At 45.4% G+C, this 26,248-nt stretch overlaps 1 protein-coding gene across 2 annotated transcripts in view; it reads right to left on the bottom strand.

Moving 5' to 3' along the window:
- Positions 1 to 25,704, bottom strand: part of CTLA4 (cytotoxic T-lymphocyte associated protein 4) — a 39,305-nt gene extending 13,601 nt beyond the window's left edge. The window contains exons 1-2 of one of the 2 annotated variants that reach the window (XM_082209763.1): positions 25,630 to 25,704; positions 6,953 to 7,033 (exon numbers count right to left, since the gene is read on the bottom strand). In XM_082209763.1, the coding sequence (XP_082065889.1) occupies positions 6,953 to 7,033; positions 25,630 to 25,632 (84 nt within the window). In that variant the 5' untranslated portion in view covers positions 25,633 to 25,704. The remainder of the gene's footprint in view (positions 1 to 6,952; positions 7,034 to 25,629) is intronic. The other variant, XM_082209764.1, reaches the window with a different exon arrangement.
- Between the last annotated feature and the right edge of the window lie 544 nt (positions 25,705 to 26,248).

Below are 26,248 nucleotides of genomic sequence, written 5' to 3'. Positions count from 1 at the left end.
TCAACCAGCTGAAATACGAAGTTAAAAGGGACCAGATAATTTTGGAGAGCAGCGCCGGTTTTTAGCCCTTCGTTTCCAGAGGTTGCTGCTCAAGACACCAGCCAATGAAACACTGCAATTAAATAACTACAAGCAGCAACCACTTTTCGCGCAAAACGAAGTCCAAGCTACGAAGGTGCTGCTGCAGTTCTGTATCTTTTCTCTCGTGCTCCATCTGCAGCTCTCAATTCCATCAGGTGGGGCAGGAGGAGGGGGGGAAATAGCGCCCAAAGTAAACCCGCAGATCAGACCATCTATGCTAGTCTAGCACTACAAATCTATGGGAGAAGCGCTTGCAGTCCTTCCCTTGTAGCCCTTGGAACACCTGCCTCCGCCTCCGCCTCCGCCTCCGCCTCCGCCTCCGCCACCTCCTCTTCCTCCTCTCTCTGAACTGCTTTCTCTATGGTTGCCCTCACTCTCCTCTCAAGGCTCCTCAGCAATTCATAGGCCGCGCCAGGCTGCCCATCTCATCCGGGTCCTTCGGCAGCACAGCCGCAGTACGGCCTAGTGGGAGCGGCAGTGACAGGCAGAGGGGAAGCCCCAGGCAGAGACGCTCTGTTCGGCAGCCACGAGGAGGATGGTGGCAGAAGGGCCCAAGGCTCCCGCCAGTCCCGGCGGGGAGGGGCTCCCAGGGGCTGAGGCTGGTGAGAGGAGGCTGGAGGGGGGTGGGCCAGGCAGCCAAGAAACACAGTTGGAGCCTCCCTCCTCCCTGGCCGGCAGGGAGGGAGGGAGAGGAGCTACTTCCTTTGAAACCCGGGAAATTTAAGGGACATCCATCAATAAGGGACAGCAGCGGGACATGGCGCTGGAATAAGGGACTGTCCCTCCAAATAAGGGACGCTTGACAGCTATGCTTCTGAATCGCAATGTGTATTAGGATGCCCTGTCAAATTTGAGCCAAGAATTGAAGTTCATTTTGGCTCATGCAGCTGTGCTGCAGTAAACCTTCCGTGGTAGAGTTAGTTGCCTTAAACTTTGCCCATGTTAAGTGAAGTGAGCGTGTGGGACAGACTGCTGCTGTTGACACCTGCAAGGTGGAGAAACTGTGACTCTCCAGATATTGTTGGAGTCCAACGCTGATCAGCCCTAGACAGCATGACCACTGTTTAGGGATGGCAGGAGCTGCCGTTTAACAGCATCGAGAGACTCCATATCCCTAATACAGAATATATATATATTATAATAATTTTTATTAAGTTTTCCATTTTAAAATCCAATCGCATCACATTAATTATTCCAAATTATACCAATACATATTATAAAGTCCAAATATTTTGCCAAATTATATTTTTTTGTTGGGGGTTCCCATACTTCAAGATCAGTAGGGTCTAATCATCTCATATTTCTGCTGCTTTTAGTGTTCACAAGTCCCATCTTTCAATCTTCTTGTTATTTCCTTCTTCTTCTTAATAGCCTCTGAGTTATTTCCACAGGTGAGTTAAAGTAAACAATATTATGCTTCTGTGTGAACTTTGTATGACTCTCCCTTTTTTTGAAGCTGGTAAGTCTTTTGTTTGCAATAAATCTTCACGCGCTGTTATTTAAGCTGAGTCCATCCAAAAGTCCTCCTCGGGTGGCAGACGCCATCTTTTTCAGTTCCGATGAAATAGAATCTAGGCGTTTGCTCATTAATTTTTCCAGACAAGTTGCACACATCAACCTTTCCAGGGAAGATTTGCCAAGTCGAACTTAAAATAAAAACATGATAACAAAGTAATGGCTCGCCTCCCCCTATGGCTATTAATCTCTGCAACATAGTCTGTCTCATAATGGCGGGTCCCGATTAAATACTGCGTCACAGAAGAGCCTTTTATTTCTTTCCAGATATTTCGAAAAACAAAATACAGAATATTTTTAAAGGGATGAAAAGGGCTTAGTAGGGAGGACAATAAAGTGGGCTTCTTATTTTGTATTTTCTTGTACTTTGTCTCTCAAGTTTTCTGACTGAAACTGCTAAAAGGAGGGACTGGTGTGATCTCCTGGGTTAGTCATTTTATACCATCTCCTTCCTTCATCGCAATCCATGAAGGAAGTTGTATTTAACTGTACCACCTGTCATAACTAAGTAAAGGAACAAGAGTGAAGCAACAGAAACGGAGACAAGCATTTTACCACCTGTTCCAGAAACCTGAACATCTACCTGAAGTGTACCAACTGATTTTTAGCAACTGAAGTTCAAGAGAAGCTGTGCACTACTACTTTGTTTCAACGCCTGCAGCATCTGCAGATTTAGTGTAATTAATACAACAACTGTGAAAGAACACAACTCCTGACCCATCTTTGTTTTGCCAACTTTATTCGGTAAACAAAGCCATTCTTATTTGTTCAACTTCTGTGTTAAGACTCCAAATCACTGAGTTTTCCCAGAACCCCTAAAGAAAGCCTGTGGTGATTTAGAAATTCAGTTAATTGGGGTACCCTGTGGTAGGTTCGCTACAGGTTTAATTTGGGGTAGTTAGCAGTGGCATCTGGCTTGAAAGGCTTTAAAAGATGAGTAGACAAAATCACAGAAAAGGTTATCCGTGGCTCTGCCACCAATATCAGCAACAATATGCCTCTGAAGACCAGTTTCTGGGAATAACAAATGAGGAGAGTACTATTGCCAGTGCCAGATTTACGTACAAGCTAAACAGGCTATACCTTAGGGCCCCACTCGCTTTGGGGGCCCCCAAAAAATAAAAGCAAAAAAACCACTGGATGTACAGTTCCCAAATAGAAGATAAAAAGCAAATAAAATAAAACCTAAGTACAGCAACAGTGTTTTGTGTTGTGTAGGCTCCTATGACGTAAGCCTGCTAGCCTGCTCCCTAAAATATCACTGGTTTGCTCATTTCTATATATAGGGTGCCTACATTGTACATGGACTGGTTACAACAATTGTTGTTGTTGTTTAGTCATTTAGTCGTGTCCGACTCTTCATGACCCCATGGACCAGAGCACGCCAGGCACTCCTGTTTTCCACTGCCTCCCGCAGTTTGGTCAAACTCATGCTGGTAGCTTCAAGAACACTGTTCAACCAACTCATCATCTGTCGTCCCCTTCTCCTTGTGCCCTCCATCTTTCCCAACATCAGGGTCTTTTCCAGGGAGTCTTCTCTTCTCACGAGGTGGCCAAAGTATTGGAGCCTCAGCTTCACGATCTGTCCTTCCAGTGAGCACTCAGGACTGATTTCCTTCAGAATGGAGAGGTTTGATCTTCTTGCAGTCCATGGGACTCTCAAGAGTCTCCTCCAGCACCATAATTCAAAAGCATCAATTCTTCTGTGATCAGCCTTCTTTATGGTTCAGCTCTCATTTCCATACATCACTATTGGGGAAACCATAGCTTTAACTATACTGCCTTGCTGTGGCGAAGGGGCTTGAATAACTCAGAGAAGCTATGAGCTACGCCACCCTAGATGGATAGGTCATAGTGGAGAGTTTTGACCAAACGTGATCCACCTGGAGCACGAACTGGCAAGCCACTCCAGTATCCCTGCCAGGAAAATTCCATGGACAAAGACAACAGGTTGCAAAAATTACTTGGATAAAATACATATTTTGTTATGTGGAAATGGCTTTAGATACCTATTAGGTCCATAAATTACAGTGGTGCCCTGCAAGATGAATGCCTCGCAAGACGTAAAACCCGCTAGACGAAAGGGTTTTCCGTTTTTGAGCTGCTTCGCAAGACAATTTTCCCTATGGGCTTGCTTTGCAAGACGAAAACGTCTTGCGAGTGTTCCAATTTTTTCCGCTTTCCCCCCCTTTTTCTAAGCCGCTAAGCCGCTGATCCGCTAAGCCTTTAATAGCCGCTAAGCCTTTAATAGCCGTTAAGCCTTTAATAGCCGCTAAACCGCTAATAGCGCTAATCCGCTAAGCCGCTAATAGGGTTGCTTCGCAAGACGAAAAAACCGCTAGACGAAGAGACTCGCGGAACGTATTAATTTCGTCTTGTGAGGCACCACTGTACCATATAGCATGTATTCAGCACAAAAACCAGTGACAATTTGTTGTTGACAAAGGACAGCTGGACATATAAAGGGCCCCATTACCTCCAGTAGCTTAGGGTCTCATCAAACCTAAATCCGAACCTGACTATTGCATCATGGTCCTTCCTATAAGTCCTTGCCTCAGGCATGTGGTTGGCCACTGTGAGAACAGAATGCTGGACGAGATGTGCTGGTGGCCTAATCCAGCATGCCTCTTATCTTCACAGCAGACTATGTGCAAAGCCAATTTTTCACGTTTTACGTACAGATAAGCATTGAATTGATTTCTCCAGGAACTGAGCAGGCCGGGTTTATGGGTGAAACGTGCCTGTGGTTAATAAAAACAGATCAGCTAAATGCAGATGACATCCAGTTTACTGTCAGCATAGTATCAATATCTGTCAGAGAAAAACTACAGCTCCTGGAACTCAGGAAACCATTATCTCAATACATCACATCGACATTATGGCTTCATCATCATCCTTTTATCTCATTAAGCATCTGGTCTTTGCAATGCAAGTGGGGAAGAACAAAAACAGTTCAACCGCAGCTCCGTGTCGGGGGCCTCCCCCTATATTGCTTACAAAGTCCCTTCCTCAAAACTACAGTTGCAATTTTCAAATCGAGGCGGAAGCAACTGATTCCTACCCAGTCCCCATTTACTCCCTTTTAAAATCTTTTCTATGGCAAGAATAGAACCCATGTTTTCTTTTTAATGGCCAATAAAAGGATTATGTGGCATTAGGGATTTCTATAATAATGGCCAACTTAAGAAAAGGATAAGAAATCCTGAGGAATGTTAAATGAGCTAGAGTGCATAGTTTGAACAAGTTAGCTCCTTTATAGTAAAATGGTATCGTTAAACAGCAAGCAAGACGAGAATTAACGTCATTTGTAAACTTGATTGTGGCACGTAACTTTAATGCCAAAGGACAGATTTACCCAAATGTGTAGAATACTGGCAAAATTAGATGCAGGAGATCTAACAGGATTACAAAAAAAAAAGATGTTGGGGAAAGGATTTGGGTTACAATTTTGACCCCTATATGGCACAAAGTGCTTGTGAAATCAGCATATCGAAGATTCAAGAATCTTTTTTAAAAAAGGAAAGATAATATATAGGTGGCACTATACCCTGGGTAATTGTATAACACATCAACGTCAACAAGTCTCCAAAAAGCTGGTGTTGGAATAAAAGACAATGCTATATATTTCCACTTGTGTTTAGAGTGTTACCCAGCACAGTTTTGGGGGGGAGATGGTGCTGCAAGAAATTCATTTAATAACAAAACAAGAATTGAAATTAATCAGAGATAGTTAGATAGACAGAGACACATATACATAACCCTAGACCAGAGATAGTCACTATAGTGCTCTTCAGATGCTGAAGGTACCATCATCTCTGACAATTAGCAGTGCCGGATTTAGGTATAAGCTTAATAAGCTATAGCCTTAGGGCCCCACTCTCTTGGGGGCCTCCAAAAAAATTAAAGGAGGGGGGGAACTGGATGTACGTTTTCAAAATATAAGATAAAAAACCAATAAAATAAAACCTACATACAGCAACAGTGTTCTGTGTTGTGTAGGCTCCTCTGATGTAAGTAATGGGCCCCACCTGCTATCCTGCTCCCTAAAATATTACTGGTTTGCACTAGTTTAATATACTTCTTCTTAATTGTATTTCACTATTAATATACTTCTTCTTAATTGCATTCCAGTTCAACAATTACTTGGATAAAATGCATATTTTGTTATGTGCAAATGGCTTGAGATACGTATTAGGTCCATAAATTACCATGTAGCATATATTCAACACAAAAGAACAGTGACAATTTGTTGTTGACAAAGGACAGCTGGACATATAAAGGGCCCCATTAGCTTCAGTAGCTTAGGGCCTCATCAGACCTAAATCCGGCCCTGAATTAGCCACACAGGCTGGGAACAGCATCACATTTGGCTACCATATTGCCAACCAAGAAGGTTTATGGCATTCCTTAAAAGGTAAAGGTACCCCTGACCATTAGGTCCAGTCGCGGACAACTCTGGGGTTGCGCCGCTCATCTTGCGCTATAGGCCGAGGGAGCCGGCGTTTGTCCACAGACAGCTTCCAGGTCATGTGGCCAGGATGACTAAGCCGCTTCTGGCGAACCAGAGCAGCGCATGGAAACGCCGTTTACCTTCCCACTGGAGCAGTACCTATTTATCTACTTGCACTTTGACGTGCTTTCAAACTGCTAGGTTGGCAGGAGCAGGGACCGAACAATGGGAGCTCACCCCGTCACGGGGATTCGAACCGCCAACCTTCTGATCGGCAAGCCCTAGGCTCAGTGGTTTAGACCACAGCACCACCCGCGTCCCTGTATGGCATTGCTTACGCTACAGTTAAATCAAATCCTCCAGAGCTTGGGTGCGCTTTTGGCTGTGCGCACATTCAATTTATTGTGCTGCATGTAATCTAAGACTAAACATCGGGTGTTCACGGGGGCAAGCTAGGTTCTGGGCTTCAGAGGCAAATCAATAGAATCAATCCTTAGAATTGAAATTTATTTCTGTATGGTTGAGGATTACTGGGCTCTGACCTCCAGACCCAAAAGCAATTATGGTCACATTAAAGCATGAGGAGAAAGCCACATTCGTTCCCGGAATGAAGCAATCAGGACAGGGCCAATTTGGTGAGGTAATAGAGCAAATATTTGCTCAGTGACTCTGAATTTGGAAATAATTAGCTGAAGCTGGTCAGTGGCGGAAATAAGAACACGGAAAGCCATTTAGAGCGCTTTGGTTTTTTGCAGGCATCAGTTCATTCAGCCCAGGAAACTGCTGTTTCGCCATAAATTGATCTTTAATGGCAGAATCACTCAGAATAATTTGTGACTACCCGTAGACATTATTGCATTTAAAACATATCTCTCCCAATTTCGAAACACACACACTGTGACTCACTCTTTGGATTTGTGTTGTTGCTGTTCTAACAACTTCCTTAACAACTGGTATCATTTTTGGATCTGTTGAAATATTATAGACCTATGAGTAAATGAGAGAAGAAAAGTGTATGAAGAGAAATACTTAAAGAACAAGAAAGAAATAGAGGGGGGAAATTAAATAAAATATTTTTTGTACTTTTATTGCTATGTTTAAGTTTATGAATATTTCAGAAAAGAAAGTATTGATAATATTTCTATTTCTTTCTCCACCTGCAATGTCAGCTGCTTGTAGTTATAGTATATTCATGCCTCAGTGTATCCAGATGCCTATACAGTGGTGCCCAGCAAGACGAATGCCTCGCAAGACGGAAAACTCGCTAGACGAAAGAGTTTTCCTTTTTGGAGGTGCTTCACAAAACGAATTTCCTATGGGCTTGCTTCGCAAGACAACAATGTCTTGCGAGTTCCTGCTGGTTTTTTTTCCTTCCCCCCCCCTTTTCCAAGCCGCTAAGCCGCTTATCAGCTGATCCGATCAGCAGATAAGCCGCTAAAAGCCGCTAAAAGTGCTAATAGCGCTAATCCGCTAATCCGTCAATGGGCTTGCTTCGCAAGACGAAAAAAACGCTAGACGAAGAGAATCACAGAACGGATTCTTTTCGTCTTGCGAGGCACCACTGTATATTATATGGGTGTGCTTCTCACTGAAAATTGCTCTTTCCCTAATTAGAATATTGGTTCTCAGAAGAAATGATTTTATTTTATAGATGTTAATTTTTATACCCAGAAGCTTTACTGAACATATCCAATGTACTAAACATTGTATTAATTGATTTCTCCAAATTAGTCAGGAAAAGTACATCATCTGCATATAAAGAATCTTTACACTCCGTATTACTATGTTTTATTCCTGAAATTTGGTTAGTCATCCGTACCTAATTGACAAGAAGCTCTAAACAAATTGCAAACAGCAGAGGGGACATCCAGCAGCCTTATTGCATCCCACTCTGAATTTTAATTATTGGTGATAAATGGCTATTTACATAGATTTTTGAAAAGGGATTACAGATACAGAAGATGAATCCAAATTTAAATGGCTTACATTCATTTCTTGCAAAGTTGTCACCTGAAAATTCCATTCAAAGCTGTCAAAAGTTCAATACAACCAATCACTTTTTGATGTTCATTTGACTTGTCTTCTATTTTGTAAATGATCATGTACTTGAAAATAATATTGTTTAGTCTGTTTTCTAAAAGAGATGACCAGATATTTATGTCTTGATTCAATAAACTGAAGCTCAATCCAGATATGGCTATTAGTCGGTGGATCCCTAGACATGATGGATGGGAGATTGCCTGCTCTTGATGGGGTTACACTTCCTTTGAAGGAGCCAATACGTAGCTTGGGGGTCCTTCTGAATCTATTGCTGTCACTTGAGGCTCAGTGGCCCATAGTGTCTCATACCCTCACCCAGTTTAGTCGGGCAGCCAAAGCTGTTTCCGGGATTGTGGCCACTGCCACATGCTGACAGCTTCTAGGAGCCACAGGTGAGAGCTGAGTGCTGGGTGGGGACCAAGGGTTTACAAACTACCCCAGAAAGACCACACCAGAGGTACCACTCCTCCCTAACAACTCTCTCACACACAGTAACACATGTACAGTCATACTTCGAGTTACAGACTCTTCAGGTTGTGCTTTTTCGGGTTACGGACCTGCCGAAACCCGGAAGTACTGGTTACTTCCGGGTTTTGGGGGTCGTGCATGCGCAGAAGCGCTAAATCACGTTTTGTGCATACGCAGAAGAGCCGAATCGCAACCCACACGTGCACAGATGCGCTGCTGCGGGTTGCAAACATGCATCCCGCACGGATCATGTTCGCAACCCGAGCGTCCATTGTATTTGAAGGATGTCTATGGCTTGGTTGACATATTGTTTCAGGAAGTGTGAGTTAGGCAGATTGGCATTAAAATGAGAACTGAACCAAATTTATTTCCCATCCCTAGTTGGAAGACAGAGCAGGGTACCCTCTGGCCTGCCCTGAGTCCCCTAACTAGCCTGCTCCCCCCTCCTTTAAAAATGGGGCTAAGGGGTTCTGCTCAGTGGTCTGTGCTGAAAAAACAAGTCAACTAACAGCCCCATCAGATTCTGTATTTAGGAAGTCACGATACCGATAACAAACAACAACTTGTTCTTAAGTTAGGATGGCTGAAATCCAAGATGTCAGATTTATGGATCTTATATCAAAGTGCCAATAATGGCTGCTGTTGAGGAGGGGACAGTCTCAAGGGCATTTTAAACTGTGTTTATAAAAGAAGTGACTGCACAGTGCTCCATGCAAAAGAGCATTTGGGTAATTAGTTGAAACATATGATCAGAGCTGTCAACTTACAGATTTGAAAATAAGGGACCAGCAGCCTCAAAAATAAGGGATCAGCAGCCAAAATAAGGGATTTTCCCTGAACAGGTATGTTCAACTTCTGAGCCCCTCCAAGCCAAAGGCAGAAAGCCCAGACAGCAGCCAAACAAAGCCTCAAGTGGTGGTTCCCACAGCGCAACAACCCAGCAAAGGGGATGCAGCAAGGAAAACCACCGTCACCTCTCCGCTGGGAAGCGCTGAGCAAAGGCGAGTCCCCAGGCAACGCAGCCGATTTGATCGGTACAAGGCATGCAAGCTCCACCCCCTAGTCGTTCTTAGACTCCTTATTGGGTGAGCAACGCAGCCAAGCAACACAGTTGGAGCTTCCCTCCCTCCCTGGCCGGCAGGGAGGAAGGAGAGGAGCTGCTTCCTTTGAAACCTGGGAAAATTAAGGGACTTCATCAATAAGGGACAGCAGCGGGACACGGCGCTGGGATAAGGGAGTTTCCCGCCAAATAAGAGACAGTTGACAGCTTTGCGTATGATCATCACTGTAGGCAACAACATTCAGAACAAGCCCAAATAAATCCAGAACAGAAACAGACTCTTGCTTTAAGAGTTCCTTGCAAAGGAAGTTTAAGAGAGTGCGAATACCAAGAAAACAATGTACTGCTTGTACGATTCCTGCCTTAATAGATCCAATATAGCAACAAGAATTGTTTAGAATGCAGTGCACATCTGTCACCAACAGATGGAGTACACAGGCCATACAATAAATGTCCTCATCAACTTCGGAATATTATAGCAATAAAGACTTGGCATCATACAGACCATGTTATTTGGCGATCTCAAGAGGGGAAACTATAGCAATAATTCATTAATGGGAACGGTTGCACTTCAGTGTTTTAGAACTTGGACCCCCGCTATAGCCAGCAGGAATTTTGAGGGAATTTTCGCCAACAAATCTTAGAGGAATTTGAAATGATTGTGCCTGGCAGTGTTTAGCTGCACTTGGACTGAACTTTAGCCTCATTCTGAGAGTGGCATAATAAATGGATCGTCCAAAGCACTCAAACTGCCATCAGCAAAGGTAGGGAAGCAATGTAGGCCCCCAGCCCAAGGAAATTCAGGATTTGACTACAGTTTGAGAAGGGTAGAGAAATACAGTTTGGCCCATAGCTGTCAACCTTCCCTTTTTTTGCGGGAAATTCCCTTATTCCAGCGCCGTTTCCCGCTGCTTCCCACTGCTATCCCGGATTGTTAGATATTCTGTAGACATGAGCCAACAGTGTGACGCGGCAGCTAAAAAAGCCAATGCAATTCTGGGCTGCATCAATAGGAGTATAGCATCTAGATCAAGGGAAGTAATAGTGCCACTGTATTCTGCTCTGGTCAGACCTCACCTGGAATACTGTGTCCAGTTCTGGGCACCACAGTTCAAGAAGGACACTGACAAACTGGAACGTGTCCAGAGGAGGGCAACCAAAATGGTCAAAGGCCTGGAAACGATGCCTTATGAGGAATGGCTAAGGGAGCTGGGCATGTTTAGCCTGGAGAAGAGGAGGTTAAGGGGTGATATGATAGCCATGTTCAAATATATAAAAGGATGTCACATAGAGGAGGGAGAAAGGTTGTTTTCTGCTGCTCCAGAGAAGCAGACACGGAGCAATGGATCCAAACTACAAGAAAGAAGATTCCACCTAAACATTAGGAAGAACTTCCTGACAGTAAGAGCTGTTCGCCAGTGGAATTTGCTGCCAAGGAGTGTGGTGGAGTCTCCTACTTTGGAGGTCTTTAAGCAGAGGCTTGACAACCATATGTCAGGAGTGCTCTGATGGTGTTTCCTGCTTGGCAGGGGGTTGGACTCGATGACCCTTGTGGTCTCTTCCAACTCTATGATTCTATTATTCTATGACTGTCCCCGGGACAGGTGAGGCTGCTGATCCCTTATTTTCGAGGCTGCTGATCCCTTATTTTCAAATCTGAAAGTTGACAGCTATGGTTTGGCCGGCATTTAAATGTGAAGCCCCCCTCAATTCACACGTGCCTCTTGAAATTCATGCTACTGTTAGGAGAATTATAGGGTCTAGAATATAAAATACCGTATTTTTTGCTCTATAAGACGCACCAGACCACAAGGCGCACCTAGTTTTTGAAGGAGGAAAACAAGAAATAAAATATATTCTGAATCTCAGAAGCCAGAACAGCAAGAGGGATTGCTATGCAGTGAAAGCAGCAATCCCTCTTGATGTTCTGGCTTCTGGGATAGCTGCGCAGCCTGCATTCACTCCATAAGACGCACACACATTTCCCCTTACTTTTAAGGAGGGAAAAAGTGAGTCTTATAGAGCAAAAAATATGGTAAATGTTCATAAATGTACCAGGCAAACACATGCATAAGTATATAAAGCACATGTCTGAAATAGTTCAGAACAATCCTGAAGCCATTTTGACTCTCCCAAATTGACCTCAAATATTTCTCTGCGAGGAGGAAGGAAATGGGGAAAGCTTTCCAATTGTCTTTGGACAATATGAGTAAGAGATTCGGATACTAAGTATTTACCATCACAAAATAATGTCCAGGCTGTCCAGGTAAACCCATTAACAGGTTTCCTGCCAGACAGGATTCTGCTGTAGACCGCCCCTTCTGTGATGTATGTATGATGTATTGGGGGGTGTCTTGAGCGACAGAGGGGCAATTTCAAAAGTCTGTATAAGGGCTTGCACACCATTGTTCTGGGTTCCTCCTCCCTCCTCTGCGTGGGGCGGGCACCCTGTTGCAACAGTTCAATAAAGAACAGGCTTACTAGCTGCTTTGCTTCTCAATATTCTCTGGTTGGCCTCTGTTATTTTCTCCTACCAATAGGGAACCCACTTAAGGTCTCTATACGGGCTCTTGGATACCCCATAAGGGAACAGGAGTACCGTATTTTTTGCACCATAACACTCAATTTTTTCCTCCTAGAAAGTAAGGGGAAATGTCTGTGCGTGTTATGGAGGAAATGCCTACGGGTGGCATGCCTACGGATTTTCCTCCTCTAAAAACTACGTGTGTGTTATGGTCGAGTGCGTGTTATAGAGCGAAAAATACGGTAGTTTTTTCTTACAACCTTGTTTCAGTAGTGACAGCATTAGCGTTGCTGACTTGTGCTTCTCCAGCCCTGCAGCCCAAGTGTTTTTTGAAAACAATTTCTACCAGCCCCAGGTAGTAGCACGTTTTAGGAGGAGCTGCTACCACTTCAGACACATGCCCAAATCCATCATTTGTAATGTCTCCTCTCCTCAGTATTTTAATGCCCATGCTAATCGAGGTAATTTCGTCTGTCGGCTGCAGAACACAATGAAGGGAAATATGCCTTCCAAAATTGGGAAATCAGAGAAAAATCTCCCAGTCATTTTGATTCGTACTGTGCGCACAGTGACTTGCAATTATTGGAGCAGACGAGGATTCTGGGTACTGGAGAATGCAGCAAGTAATTTAAAATAATGACAGGTCTGGTTTCATCCTGAAGAGGAAGAGAACTCTCCAGAAGGCCATTAGGGAAGTGTTGTAACCGAGTCGATTTCTTTCCCCCTGCCCCAAGTATATTATTCTTTTAATTGGATTTCGTTACAAGCAGTATTAAATTAGTCACTTTATACTATGTTTATGCTGCCTTGGATGTGCAAATGTAGAGATCCGTTTCTTTCTTTCTGAGGACGGAGGGAATAAAAGCCAGGAAGCACTCCGGTCTCCAACTTGGGTGGACTGGAAGTAAACCAGTAAAAAAGGGATTGAAACCAACCCCAGAAGTCAGAAAAAGGATGTTAGGAGACGCAACAGCAGCCACAGGCTCCAAGTCCTTGCTGAATGTCAGAATATTCAAGACAGAGGGATGTATTCCGTTATGTACTGAAATTCTCACCCTGGGCCAGCAGGGGGATACTGTAGATAGTTATCATAGCTGTCAACTTACAGATTTGAAAATAAGGGACCAGCAGCCTTGAAAATAAGGGACTTGCAGCCTCACCTGTTCCAGGCACTCCAGTCTTCCTGTCCTCCTGCAGTCTGGTCAAACTCATGCTGGTAGCGTCGAGAACACTGTCCAACCAACTTTGTAACCAGAGGTTCAACTGAATAGAATCTGAATCACATGCACCACAAGGCCTATGCAGCCTCAACTTAAGATGGCTCCCCGGCCTGGCTTTGCACTGCAAAGTTTGCAGCAGCACGTGCAACAAAATGGCACCCAGCATTCAAAAGCCCCCTCAGCTTGCATTAACTAGCCACACACAAGCTCCACAAGCTCCACATGCAAGCTCCACCCCCAGTCATTCTTAGACTTCTTATTGGGTGAGCAACACAGCCAAGCAACACAGTTGGAGCCTCCCTCCTCCCTGGCTGGCAGGGAGGGAGGGAGAGGAGCTGCTTCCTTTGAAATTTAAGGGACATCATTTAAGGGACATTTAAGGGACATCCATCAATAAGGGACATGGCACTGGAATAAGGGACTGTCCCTTCAAATAAGGGACACTTGACAGCTATGATAGTTATGCAAATAAGGGATCGAAAGTGACGTTCAGTGATTGGATAGTTTTAGGAAATTGTTACAGTTAGACATTGTACTGCAGCTCTATATAAGCAGGCTGAATGAACCCTTCAGTTCAGTTCTGTTCTGGCCTGTGAATAAACAAGAGCTGTTTGAAGAATCGCTGTGTCGTCTGATATGTTCACCCACAACTAACATATTCCTTCCTGGGGGCACAGCGAGAGCTCATTCACCTCAGATTGGGTCCTGTGGCATCAGCTAGTGGTGAGAAAGGGTTGAGGGTGTTGCTGAGAGAAGCTCCAGGAAGGAATGGGTTTTTTTCCTGATCTTCTATGGGATGTGTCAGAATCTCAAGTGGGTTTTTAGATCCACACATTTCCTTTGACTCGAGGGGCTGTCAAAGGATTTAAGCAGAAGAGAGAGATACGCTTTTAACAATGGTATGCTTAGGATGGTTGTTTCAGGTGATCAAGGAGCAGCCACTGAGAAATAATCCAGCTTCTTGGTTTAATTATTGGATGCATTTAGATTATTCAGTGGTTCAGATTCAGTGTTGAAGAGCTCACAGCGCTGTCTGTCTGTTAGAGTTTAGAGCAGCATTGTGAATAAATAGACACAGTATATTTTAACAGAGCAGATGTGCTGCTATGGTTACAAGACAGCTGGGATCTCTATTCTAAAATAGTGGACTAGTGGGACCTATTGCAAAACTATATTTCATTTTCCTTGTGGAAGGTTACTCATACTAGTACAATTTTTCTTTTGTTTCAACTGCAATTCCCCCTCCCCCCAATTATTAAATTGTCTTATGCCATGACTTCGATATCCTCAGTCTGCTTATGTGAGAAATTATATTATGGACACAAAGGATGTGGGAATGAATGAGATAACAATAATTCATGGTAAATCTCAGCTATTGACATAGCTGTCAACTTACAGATTTGAAAATAAGGGACCAGCAGCCTCGAAAATAAGGGATCAGCAGCCAAAATAAGGGATCAACAATTACTTTGATAAAACACATATTTTGTTGCGTGCAAATGGCTTTAGATACGTATTAGGTCCATAAATTACCATACAGTGGTGCCTCGCAAGACGAAATTAATCCGTTCCGTGAGTCTCTTCGTCTTGCAGTTTTTTCGTCTTGGGAAGCACGGCTATTAGCGGCTTAGTGGCTTAGCGGCTATTAACGGCTTAGCGCCTATTAACGGCTTAGCGGCTTAGCGGCTTTAAGAAAAATGAAACAAACTCGCAAGCCCATAGGGAAATTCGTCTTGCGGAACGACTCAAAAAATGGAAAACTCTTTCATCTAGCAAGTTTTTCATCTTGCGAGGCATTCGTCTTGCGGGGCACCACTGTATAGCACATATTCAACACAAACACACAACACAAAAAAGCAACAATTTTTGCTTTTGACAAAGGACAACTGGACATAGAAAGGGCCCCATTACCTTCAGTAGCTTATTTAAGGGACATCATCAATAAGGGACAGCAGCGGGACATGGCGCTGGGATAAGGGACTGCCCCACCAAATAAGGGATGCTTGACAGCTATGGCTATTGAGATGGGAAGATTTGATTACAAGGCTACAAGACGCAAACCCACACCCCTAGGATCGAAACAAGTGTTTGTTTTCTTTGTATTCCTGTTGCTTATAGGGTAGTTTCAGGATCTGGAAGATGAAACTCAAGCAGTTCAGTGCTGTTTCTCTTACATCTGTGAAGTACCATTATAGCAAAATACCCTCATCCAGAAAGCATCCCTACATTGCTTGAAGTGTTGCTGAGCTATTGTTATTCAGTCTTTGCCTGAAAAGGACAGGTACTCCCTTTTTATCCTATAGCAGGGGTGGCTAATGTTTTCTGGTCCTGAGGGCTTAAGTGGCACCTTCCGGGCCCTGAGGGGGCCACTGGTCAATGTTGGGCGTGACCCCAAAGTGGACATGGCTGCCCCATAGCTGGCCTCGGGCTTGTGGTTTACTGCCCCGGCACTAAATTCTGCATTTGTTGCCATGTAATGCATGGCGCATCTATGGAGAGGCCTTTTCTGAATATGTAAGGTAAAGGGACTGCTGACCATTAGGTCCAGTCGTGACCGACTCTGGGGTTGCAGCGCTCATCTCACTTTATTGGCCGAGGGAGCCGGCATACAGCTTCCGGGTCATGTGGCCAGCATGACTAAGCCGCTTCTGGCGAACCAGAGCAGCGCACGGAAACACCATTTACCTTCCCGCCTATTTATCTACTTGCACTGGTGTGCTTTCGAACTGCTAGGTGGGCAGGAGCAGGGACCGAGCAACGGGAGCTCACCCCGTCGCAGGGATTCGAACCGCCAACCCTCTGATAGGCAAGTCCTAGGCTCTGTGGTTTAACCCACAGCGAGACATGGCTAAATTCAGGACAGTCTGTTGGGGACAACTCTGTGCTCAAATGTGCTGAACAGAGCCTAGGGATGGGCACATTTTTCCAAACCTAATTGTCATAACAGTTTTCAGGTTTTTTCAAAGCCCTCATGGAAATTTGCCTGCTTTTTGGTGCTAATTCCGCCTAAATTCTCGTACTATGTGTATGCAATGTTGCATTTCTGCAAAAAGCAGCCCTTGGCTCCTGATTGGCAGCTGGATTGCCAGTTTTTTTTCCCCGGGGGCTTAAACTGGACCCCTGTGCCTCTAGGTGGTGTACCTTCCTAGCACAGGCACACATTGCCTGTGAGATCTTCCCTCCCTCTCGCTCACCTTACCCAACAAAACAGCATCCTTTTATTTCCTTCCCACCCCTTGCAGTCTTCCTCTGTGTCTAGTCCAAAACTAGCCTCCAATTTTGCTGTGCCAAAGCAAAGAAAGGGCAGGCATGTTTCAGTTGCTAGGCAACTTTGGGGCAAATATGGCACGACACCTCTGGATTTATCCCGATGACAGCAGGAGGAGGAGAGGGAACAAATATCAGATGCTCAACACATACCAGTGATGCAACTTCTTGTGCCACATCCCATATTGCCCACTAGAAAAGCTGTGCCAGCGAGGCATTGGAAAATGCATTATTCATGTGTATTTATATTCAGATTCCGGAGGTATTGTGAGCTTGCCAAAATTGTCACCTCAGTCACATCTTTAGGTAGATTTAAGACTCCTAGCTCTTGGGCACCATGTTAATTCTGAGGAGAATTGGATTACAGGCCACACATACCCAAGTATTAGGAAATGCACACAAGACGAAAAACAACAAACCCTAGCCTGCTATAAAAAGATCAAATATTTCCACTTCTGCAGTGTGTTTACGACTGGAAAAAATGTGTTGGGGATGATTCAGTAGATAGAGGTGTGATTATATTATTCACTGTAACCGCAAGCCAGAGCAAACAGTCTTCTGTGGAACTCTTAAGTGTGTGGGTGTCTTTTCCTTCAACCCAGACTCAGTGAGAAGAAATGATTTAAAGCAATGGGGCTTTAAAGCCACTTGGAAGCCATGTTTAGGGGCCGGTCTTATACCAAAGAAGAGCCAATGACTGAGAGCGACAAGACTTGGCAGAGCTCCAGGTACACTGCTGCCAAGACAGATACGCTAGATAATATCACCAAGGTAAATAAACAAACAATAAACATCCATAAAAATCGCAAAAGTAGTTTCTTTCCCAAATAGGTTTTATCTTAAACAATTGCAAACGCAGTAAATGAAGTGTTTGCTTGTAATATATCAACAACAACAATCTTTATTACGGTCCAGAGACCCAACAAATCGTTACAAAGCAATACACAATTTATACAGCCTACCTCCAGGTTAAACAAGCATTTTGTTCAGAATATAGGGATCATTGGTTCTTGCAACCAATAAAAACTTTGCCACTTCTAATGTTCTAGCATTTGTCTGGTCTTCCAATAGGAACCTGACATAGTGAGCCTCTGATTTCCCCCGGAAAGGTACCAGCAAGGGTAGTATCAGTTCAGCCCTGGCTTGCTCATATTTTGCACAATGCAACAAAATATGTTTTATGGAATCGATGTCTTGAGCACACGAGCAAAGTCTGTCCTGGTAGGAAAAACGTTTAGTCTGACTTTGGTGAAAAGCCTTTGATAGTTTGGTACTGTCAGGTTTTTAATGTAAGATGTTAACTTAAAGACATGCTCATATTGTACTCCTACTGCCAGCGGACTACAGACTGTGTGTGATCGAGATTGCAAGTCACTGTGTGCATTATCCTATAATCTTTGTAATATATCAGTGGTTAAGTGCTCATTTCTTCTCTTTCCAAAATAGCTTTTATCTTGAACAATTGCAAAGGCAATAATCAATAGTCCACTTGTGATATACCAGTGGTTCAGTGTTCGGACGTTGTTCCAGTAATCCGATGTTTCGTTGCTAAAGAGCTTAGTCATCAAGCTTTGCAGGAGCAGTACCTATTTATCTACTTGCACTTCTGACGTGCTTTTGAGCTGCTAGGTTGGCAGGAGCAGGGACCGAGCAACGGGAGCTCACCCCTTTGTGGGGATTCGAACCGCCGACTTTCTGATCGGCAAGTCCTAGGCTCTGTGGTTTAACCCACAGCGCCACCCACATCCCCAGTCTGGGTTATCCTCCAACAAAAAGGACCCTGGAGTTTGTTCCGGAAAGTAATTGTAAACATTTTTTTCAATTCATTATAAATCATTTCCCATTGTCTTCTCTCTCTCAGAGCAGCTGGAAAGTGGAAATTGGCAGACTCCAGATCTCTGAGTATAGGTTCTCTGCCATATAAAAACCTACCCAAAGATCTACCTATCCACTAGGAATGTCATTGCTAGCGCAGTCTAGGGAGAGATGTTCCCATGGACTTCTCATGCTCCTGCCACTTTTATATTTCCCAGCTATAAAATTTACCTTTCCCCCACCCCTCCCACGCTGAGCATGCATTAAATGTAGCAGTTGTTCCACTAGCAAAGCGGAGGCAGAATATTTCAGATCTGAAAGCGCACATAGCTCAATAGCCTGAGCGGAAAGGAGCTAATCCTTCACCACGAACTTCTTTTGTTATTGCATCACATTCCAGTGTGTTCGATTCCTGTCCATTCCAAAAGTAAAGCAGATCGTCACATGTTGCCAATAGGCCTGGCGAAGGAATATTGAGGTGCTTCCAGATAAACCAGCCTTTTGGCAAACTCAAAATAAATATATTCTATTGGTGTTAAACTGATTCATGTATCCCTCATTAGTGCAACACATGAGCACCACGTCTGACAGACCTATAGTTAGAAGATTATATTTCTCTCATGGCCATTTTTAAAGTTGGCAGCTTTCTTTCTTTCTTGGTTTCTAGAGGGAAATCAAAATATCTGGCATTTATTAATTTGATTGCACAACCTACAATACATTGATGACTCCCCCCCGCAAAGGCTCTGTAAATCAAAAACCCCATCCAAAGCATTCTTAATCAGAGTGTGTGGGAAGGCAGGAAAAAGAAGGAGAAAGTTTTTATGGAAAGCTGAGCTATCTGCCTAGAGATCTAGTCAGGAATGAGGGTTGCCAGAGAAGAAGAAGAAGAAGAAGAAGAAGAAGAAGAAGAAGAAGAAGAAGAGGAGGAGGAGTTTGGATTTGATATCCCGCCTTTCACTCCCCTTCAGGGGTCTCAAAGCGGCTAACAATCTCCTTTCCCTTCCTCCCCCACAACAAACACTCTGTGAGGTGAGTGGGGCTGAGAGACTTCAAAGAAGTGTGACTGGCCCAAGGTCACCCAGCAGCTGCATGCGGAGGAGCGGGGAATCGAACCCGGTTACCCAGATTACGTGACTACCGCTCTTAACCACTACACCACATTGGCTTGTGATTTTCCACTGCCCAGGCAGAAACTTTGTATATGGGTAAGTGTCCCCAACAGGAAGCACGTTTGTGGCTGTTATTGTCAGAACCAAAAAACAAGAAAGAACACCCAACCGTTGTGAAAGTCCCATGGACTGCAAGAAGATCAAACCTATCCATTCTTAAGGAAATCAGCCCTGAGTGCTCACTGGAAGGACAGATCCTGAAGCTGAGGCTCCAATACTTTGGCCTCCTCATGAGAAGACTCCCTGGAAAAGACCCTGATGTTGGGAAAGATGGAGGGCACAAGGAGAAGGGGACGACAGAGGGTGAGATGGTGGGACAGTGTTCTTGAAGCTACAAACATGAGTCTGACCAAACTGCGGGAGTCAGTGAAAGACAGGAGTGCCTGGCGTGCTCTGGTCCATGGGGTCACGAAGAGTTGGACATGACTAAACGACTAAACAACAACAAAAATAGAATCATAGAATTGTAGCACAGGCCCTCCATGTCCCTATTTTCCAGGGACATTCCCGGATTTACAGAAGCCGTCCCAGTTTTTGATTTGATCCTGGAATGTCCCACTTTTCCTTACAACATCCCTATCTTCACCGGAGAAATGGTGGAGGGTATGGTAGCATTGGAAGGGAGCCGTGAGGGTCATCAAGTCCAACCCCATGCAATAATCTTTCCCCCAATTTGAGACTCGAACCCATGACCCTTAAATTAAGATTCTCATGCTCTACTGATTGAGCTATCCTGAGCCATGCAACTAAACCAACTGCTGCTATTACAGTGGTACCTCGAGTTACAAACACCTCGGGTTGCAAACACTTCGGGTTACAGACTCCACTAACCCAGAAGTAGTACCTCAGGTTAAGAACTTTACCTCAGGATGAGAACAGAAATCGTGTGGCGGCAGCAGGAGGTCCCATTAGCTAACGTGGTACCTCATGTTAAGAATGGACCTCCAAAACGAATTAAGTTCGTAACCAGAGGTACCACTGTAGTATTATTATTATTATTATATTTTTTATTATTATTATTATTATTATTATTATTATTATTATTATTATTATTATATTTATATACTGCCTTTCATTCAAGGATGACAGGGCAGTTCACAACATACCAAATGAGAACACATAACACAAATAGCATAATAACAAACAAAACAACACACACACACACACACCCAGACACAGTTTTAAGATCCACAGATTGTTTAGTTCACCATCAGCCTGGATGAAGAGGAATGCTTTCGCTGGCACTTCAAGATATGTAACGAAGACACCAGGCGAACCTCCCTAGGGAGATACAATCACTCAAGACTAATTCAGAATTCTAGTGCTGGTGGAGTTTTTTAATGAGGAATATATTACTGTGGGGTATTAGTAGGCATGCATGCAACATGCAGCTGTTATTTCAATCTGCTTGCCAAAATCGCATATATCCTTTGGAGAAGTGTTTCCACCTCAGCCCTAAACAAATGCACTAATAAAATATATATAACTGCGTACACAACCTGAAATGTGCCCATTGTCACGCTTGAAATGTTTGGTTGTGGCTAGAAGTAATAATACCCCCCAGCTTTCAGTGGTTTCTTCCTGATTTGACCGGAGCAACCATCATGCATTAACTTTGCAAATTGGAGGCCTCGTTACATTAATGAACTCTACCTTGGGCTGTGCTCCAAAAGTCTCCTGCAAGGTCACATCTTGTCCAGAAGAGGCCAGTCCACAGCTGAATGGGATTGTGCTATCAAGGGACCTCACATGTGCTCTGACTGGCTACTTGGAGCTACACTGACTTTGGCTGTGTGTGCAACATACATTTAAAGCACATTTATAGTTCATTCCCCTCCATCCCCACCGCCAAGAATCCTGGGAGCTGTGGATGGAATTCAGCACCACACACTTCTGATCACTTTGTGTGCTGGTCCCGAGGGTTAACTGTGTGGCGATGTCCGAGTCCAGTCCGAGGTCGAGGGTGCAGTATGGAGGCTGGCTGTCATAGCTGAAGCTGGGTCCAAGGCAGGGAGTCGGGTGAGGTCAGGAACTCTGGCAGTAGAGCAGGACAAGGTGCAGGCAGGAATAGGCTACCAACAATGTTGTTCCCACAACTTGGGACTGGGGCTGGCTGGCTTTTATCTGCCCCGAGGCATAGGGCAGCCCCGGTCCACAGGTGACTCACCTCTCCTGGCCTGGAGGCGAGCACTCCTCCTGCGAGAACTTAGTTTCCTCTGCCTCTCTGCCCTGAGCCTCTGCAGCTCAGGAGAGGTTGGAGGGTTACTGGACCCAGAGGAAGCCTCCTCTTCCCCTGACGGGGCTGAGAGTGGAGCACCTGCAGGCAATGGGTCCTCCATCACCTCAGGAGCCAGAGCAGACTCAGCTGGTGCCTGCACCTGAGGATCCAGCACAGGTGAGGGTCCTTCAGGCTTAAGCCCCAGCCCCGGCCCAGCTGGTTCTGGAGGCAGGGACTCCTGTGCAGGCTGGGATCCCTGAGGCCATCACACCTTGCCAGTGGAAGTATTTCCACTTGCCAGAAGGAACTATCAGAGCCGTCTTTCCCATAGGGCTTAGTGGTGCGTCGCACCAGGGCCTCTCAGGGGTGCCTCAGCAAGTGGGGGAGCTGCACAGTTTTGCCAGCAGCCTCCCCTTTCCCTGCATGCCCGCCAGCTGCGCCCCGCCAACCATAAGGCTGGTGGGCATGCAGCTTCCCTCCCAAGCCTCCTCGGGAGGAGAGCAATCCCCGCAGAGGCTTAGGAAGGAAGCTGCGCCCCGCCAACCATATGGCTGGCGGGCGCGCAGCTTCCCTCTAAAGCCTCCCAAGCCTCTGTGGGGATCGCGCTCATCCCAAGGAGGCTTGGGAGGGGTGCAACTTCACTCCCAAGCCTCTGCAGGAATTGCTCTCCCGCAGCAGCATGGGGGAGAGTTGCACCCCTGATGGCTGGCAGTGCGCAGCTACGGCTACCCCAACACTATCTGCAGTAATTTGGGGATGCTGGGCAGATATTTGCACCCCGGCACTGCATCTGATAAGGCGGCCCTGGGAACTATCCCCCTCTTCCCTCACCCCTGTTCTGGGGGTCCTCATGACCCTCCAGAGTGAAATTGAAGGAGTTCAGAGGGTGCCCAGGGGGAGCAGAGGGGGAAAGATCCATTGCACCAGCAGAAACCCTTGTTCTGCCAGCACCCCAGGTGAGTCACAAACCCTTGCAATGGCTTCTGCCAGCACTCCAACTGCCCTGAAAGTGGCAGGACTGCCACAAAACCCTTAAACCATCAAAGCTTCTCACTTTGTCATGCAGAGTCCTAAATTCCCATCTTTGTTGAGGCACGCTAACCTGAAATATGGAAGTGAAAGCTGAACCATAAAGAAGGCTGATCGCCAAATAATTGATGCTTTTGAATTATGGTGCTGGAGGAGACTCTTGAGAGTCCCATGGACTGCAAGAAGATCAAACCTCTCCATTCTGAAGGAAATCAGCCCTGAGTGCTCACTGGAAGGACAGATCTTGAAGCTGAGGCTCCAATACTTTGGCCACCTCATGAGAAGAGAAGACTCCCTGGAAAAGACCCTGATGTTAGAAAAGATGGAGGGCACAAGGAGAAGGGAATGACAGAGGACAAGATGGTTGGACAGTGTTCTTGAAGCTACCAGCATGAGTTTGACCAAACTGCGGGAAGCAGTGGAAGACAGGAGTGCCTGGCGTGCTCTGGTCCATGGGGTCATGAAGAGTCGGACACGACTAAACGACTAAACAACAACAAAACCAGAAATGGTTACACGTTGGGGGAAGAGACAGTTGCCAGTGGAGGCTACCTCTCTTATTCTCCTTCTCCTCCTCAACTGCTGCCACCTTTGCTGCTGCTCCTGGGAGTTGGAGAAGGTGGGGGGGAGGGAAGAGTCTTGTGCCGGATTCAAGGGAGGGAGCTGGGTTGGCTGGCCAGCTGACGAGTGGAGTAGCAGCAGTAGTAGCGGGAAAAGTTGGAGGAGAAAGGGAGAGCAAGGCAATGGGGCTGCTGCTGCCACTGTCCTTGCGATGGGAGCCATGCTGCGTAAAAACAAGGAGGAGAAAATGAGCCACGTCAGGCCTGAAGAGAAGATGGCGGCTGGAGGAGACCCTGAAACTGAAGGGTGTAGCTGGTGAGGAGCAGGTCAGCCTGTTGGGTTTTGGAGCTTGAGGGATGTGGGGTGGCAAGGACATTATGGGGTTGAGGGTGGGCACTGGAGCTAGCTGGGCTTGAGTGGGGGGTTGTCTGCATCATGAAAAACTTTAATAAAAAATCTTAATGTGACAAAAAGGCAGCAGCAGTGATACTGATGTAGAATAGAACGACCCTATTATCATCTAAGGAATGTTGCAGTGGGTGGGTTAGTTGAATCCAACCCTCTGAACTCTGTGAGGGACAAGCCACCTTTCCCAGGATTCTTTTGGGAGGGTGGTGAAATAGGCCTTAAATATATGGACGCAGGTGGCGCTGTGGGTTAAACCACAGAGCCTAGGACTTGCCGATCAGAAGGTCGGTGGTTCGAATCCCTGCTCAGTCCCTGCTCCTGCCAACCTAGCAGTTCGAAAGCATGTCAAAATGCAAGTAGATAAATAGGTACCACTCTGGAGGGGAAGGTAAACGGCATTACCTGTGCTGCTCTGGTTCGCCAGAAGCGGCTTAGTCATGCTGACCACATGACCCGGAAGCTGTATGCCGGCTCCCTCAGCCAATAAAGCGAGATGAGTGCCGCAACTCCAGAGTCGGTCATGACTAGACCTAATGGTCAGGGGTCCCTTTACCTTTATATGGTGCGTACAAGCCTTCATTTAGCCTTAGAGATGTTGGGTTTAAACCAATGGACTGGAACCCAAGAGTTCCTGGAGGCCTCATCCTTTCCTGTGTTCCATTGCGTTCCCAGAAACTGCCCTTGGGTGCCTTATCTTGCATTTATCTATTTTTCTGTGCTTTATTAGATTAGGCGAAGGGATAGATATTTTTGGATGACATAGGGTGCCCGTGTCATATTCTGACTCTCGTGGAATGGAACATATTTTCTCTCACTTCCCCACAGCTGAATTATGAGGATATGCAGCAAAGAAGAACTATTTCCTCTACTACCAATTATCTGAAGAAGGGAAGGGGGGAACCATTGTGTCCAGCGGGTCATTCAGAAACATTAGCAAGGGGCAGAAACAATGGGTCAATGTACTATAACACAAGGGTTTAATGAACTCATGTAATGTCTTTAGCGACTTCAAATTCTCTTCCGGGTGAGATAAGGGGATGCACAGACGATCACAAAAAGCCTGTAATAGCCTTTATACAATGGATGTGTTGAACAAGGGTGAACTGTTCTGGGAGCTCCAAACACACCATCATGGTAGTCAAGATAACCCCTCAGTTAATGGGTGGTGATTGTAGCAATGAGCTCATACACTTGCTTTGTTATAGGCTAATTGGCTTGCTTTGGTGTTATCCATATCTGGGGGCTTGGGGGCTGGGCTCTGAGCCCAGAAAGGGGAACTAGCTGCAAGATTTTGGGTATTTGCCACCTATGCCCTCATCTGGTCAGGTGAAGCAATGGGAAGTCCTGGCCAAAGTGACGCATCCTGCTTTGCATATAAAGCATGTATGAGCATTTGCTTGGACGTGGACAAGTCATCTCCTTGCTGCAGTGTGTGCCCTGCATCTTCAGAGGCCAGGAAGCCTGGGAGGCTGATTTGCTGCAAGTCTGCACCTGAATTTTTTAAAGCACTCAAAATGGCCATTCCGATGTTTTTGACATCCTGCTTTGGTATCCCTGCACCCATTGTTGTTGTTTTCTATTTGTATATATTTTATTTGCATATATTGCATGCTTTATGTTGCTATGGCCGTTGGCTAATGCAAATAAAGTTTATTTATCTATCATCTATCTATCCCTGCACCCAACCACTCCCACGAGCTCTCCTTTGGGCCTGCAGTTCAGAACGATGGACTTGAGGGAGTCATGCTAGTGGCCAGTTCAGCCACTCAATATGTTTCTACTGAATGACTGATCTACTCACCATAAACAAGAGCTTGGGGTGACACTTTTCTTTATAATAACCCTGTAGTTCTTCAATCTCAGGTTCGTTGAATCTGAACCTGTATCTCTTTGGGACGTGGGTGGCGCTGATCTGATCTTAAGAGTCTACCCTCATGGGTGCCTAACCTGTGTCCTGCCACATAACAATGGATTCCAGTTCCCATCAGTCCCAGCCATCAGTCAGGGACGATGGTGTTGTGAATTCCATTCCTCCCGTGCTGCAGATCTGTGGGAATGTTACATGTCACATGTCTGTTTACATTCCAGCACTGATTATTGAAGTCTTGTGAGCGGAAAGGGAGATACGCTATTTCCGCTCTGTATAGCTTTTGTATTTGCAGCTCTCTCTCCGAGGAAGAAAGACAGAGAGAGAAGCCATGTTTTTCTTTGTTCTGTTTCTTTTAATTTGCAATAAATTAGGCTTAGATGTTTCTCCTCAAGGCGGAGCTTCTGTTTGGACTCTGCTAGTCATGTTGGCCACCTCATGAGAAGAGAAGACTCCCTGGAAAAGACCCTGATGTTGGGAAAGATGGAGGGCACAAGGAGAAGGGGACGACAGAGGACGAGACGGTTGGATAGTGTTCTTGAAGCTACCAGCA

The sequence above is a fragment of the Podarcis vaucheri genome (assembly GCF_965113315.1).
Source record: "Podarcis vaucheri genome assembly, chromosome: 1".
Lineage (NCBI taxonomy): Eukaryota > Metazoa > Chordata > Lepidosauria > Squamata > Lacertidae > Podarcis > Podarcis vaucheri.
Note: the sequence above shows the minus strand (reverse complement) of the source record. Positions and strands in the feature narration are given on the sequence as shown.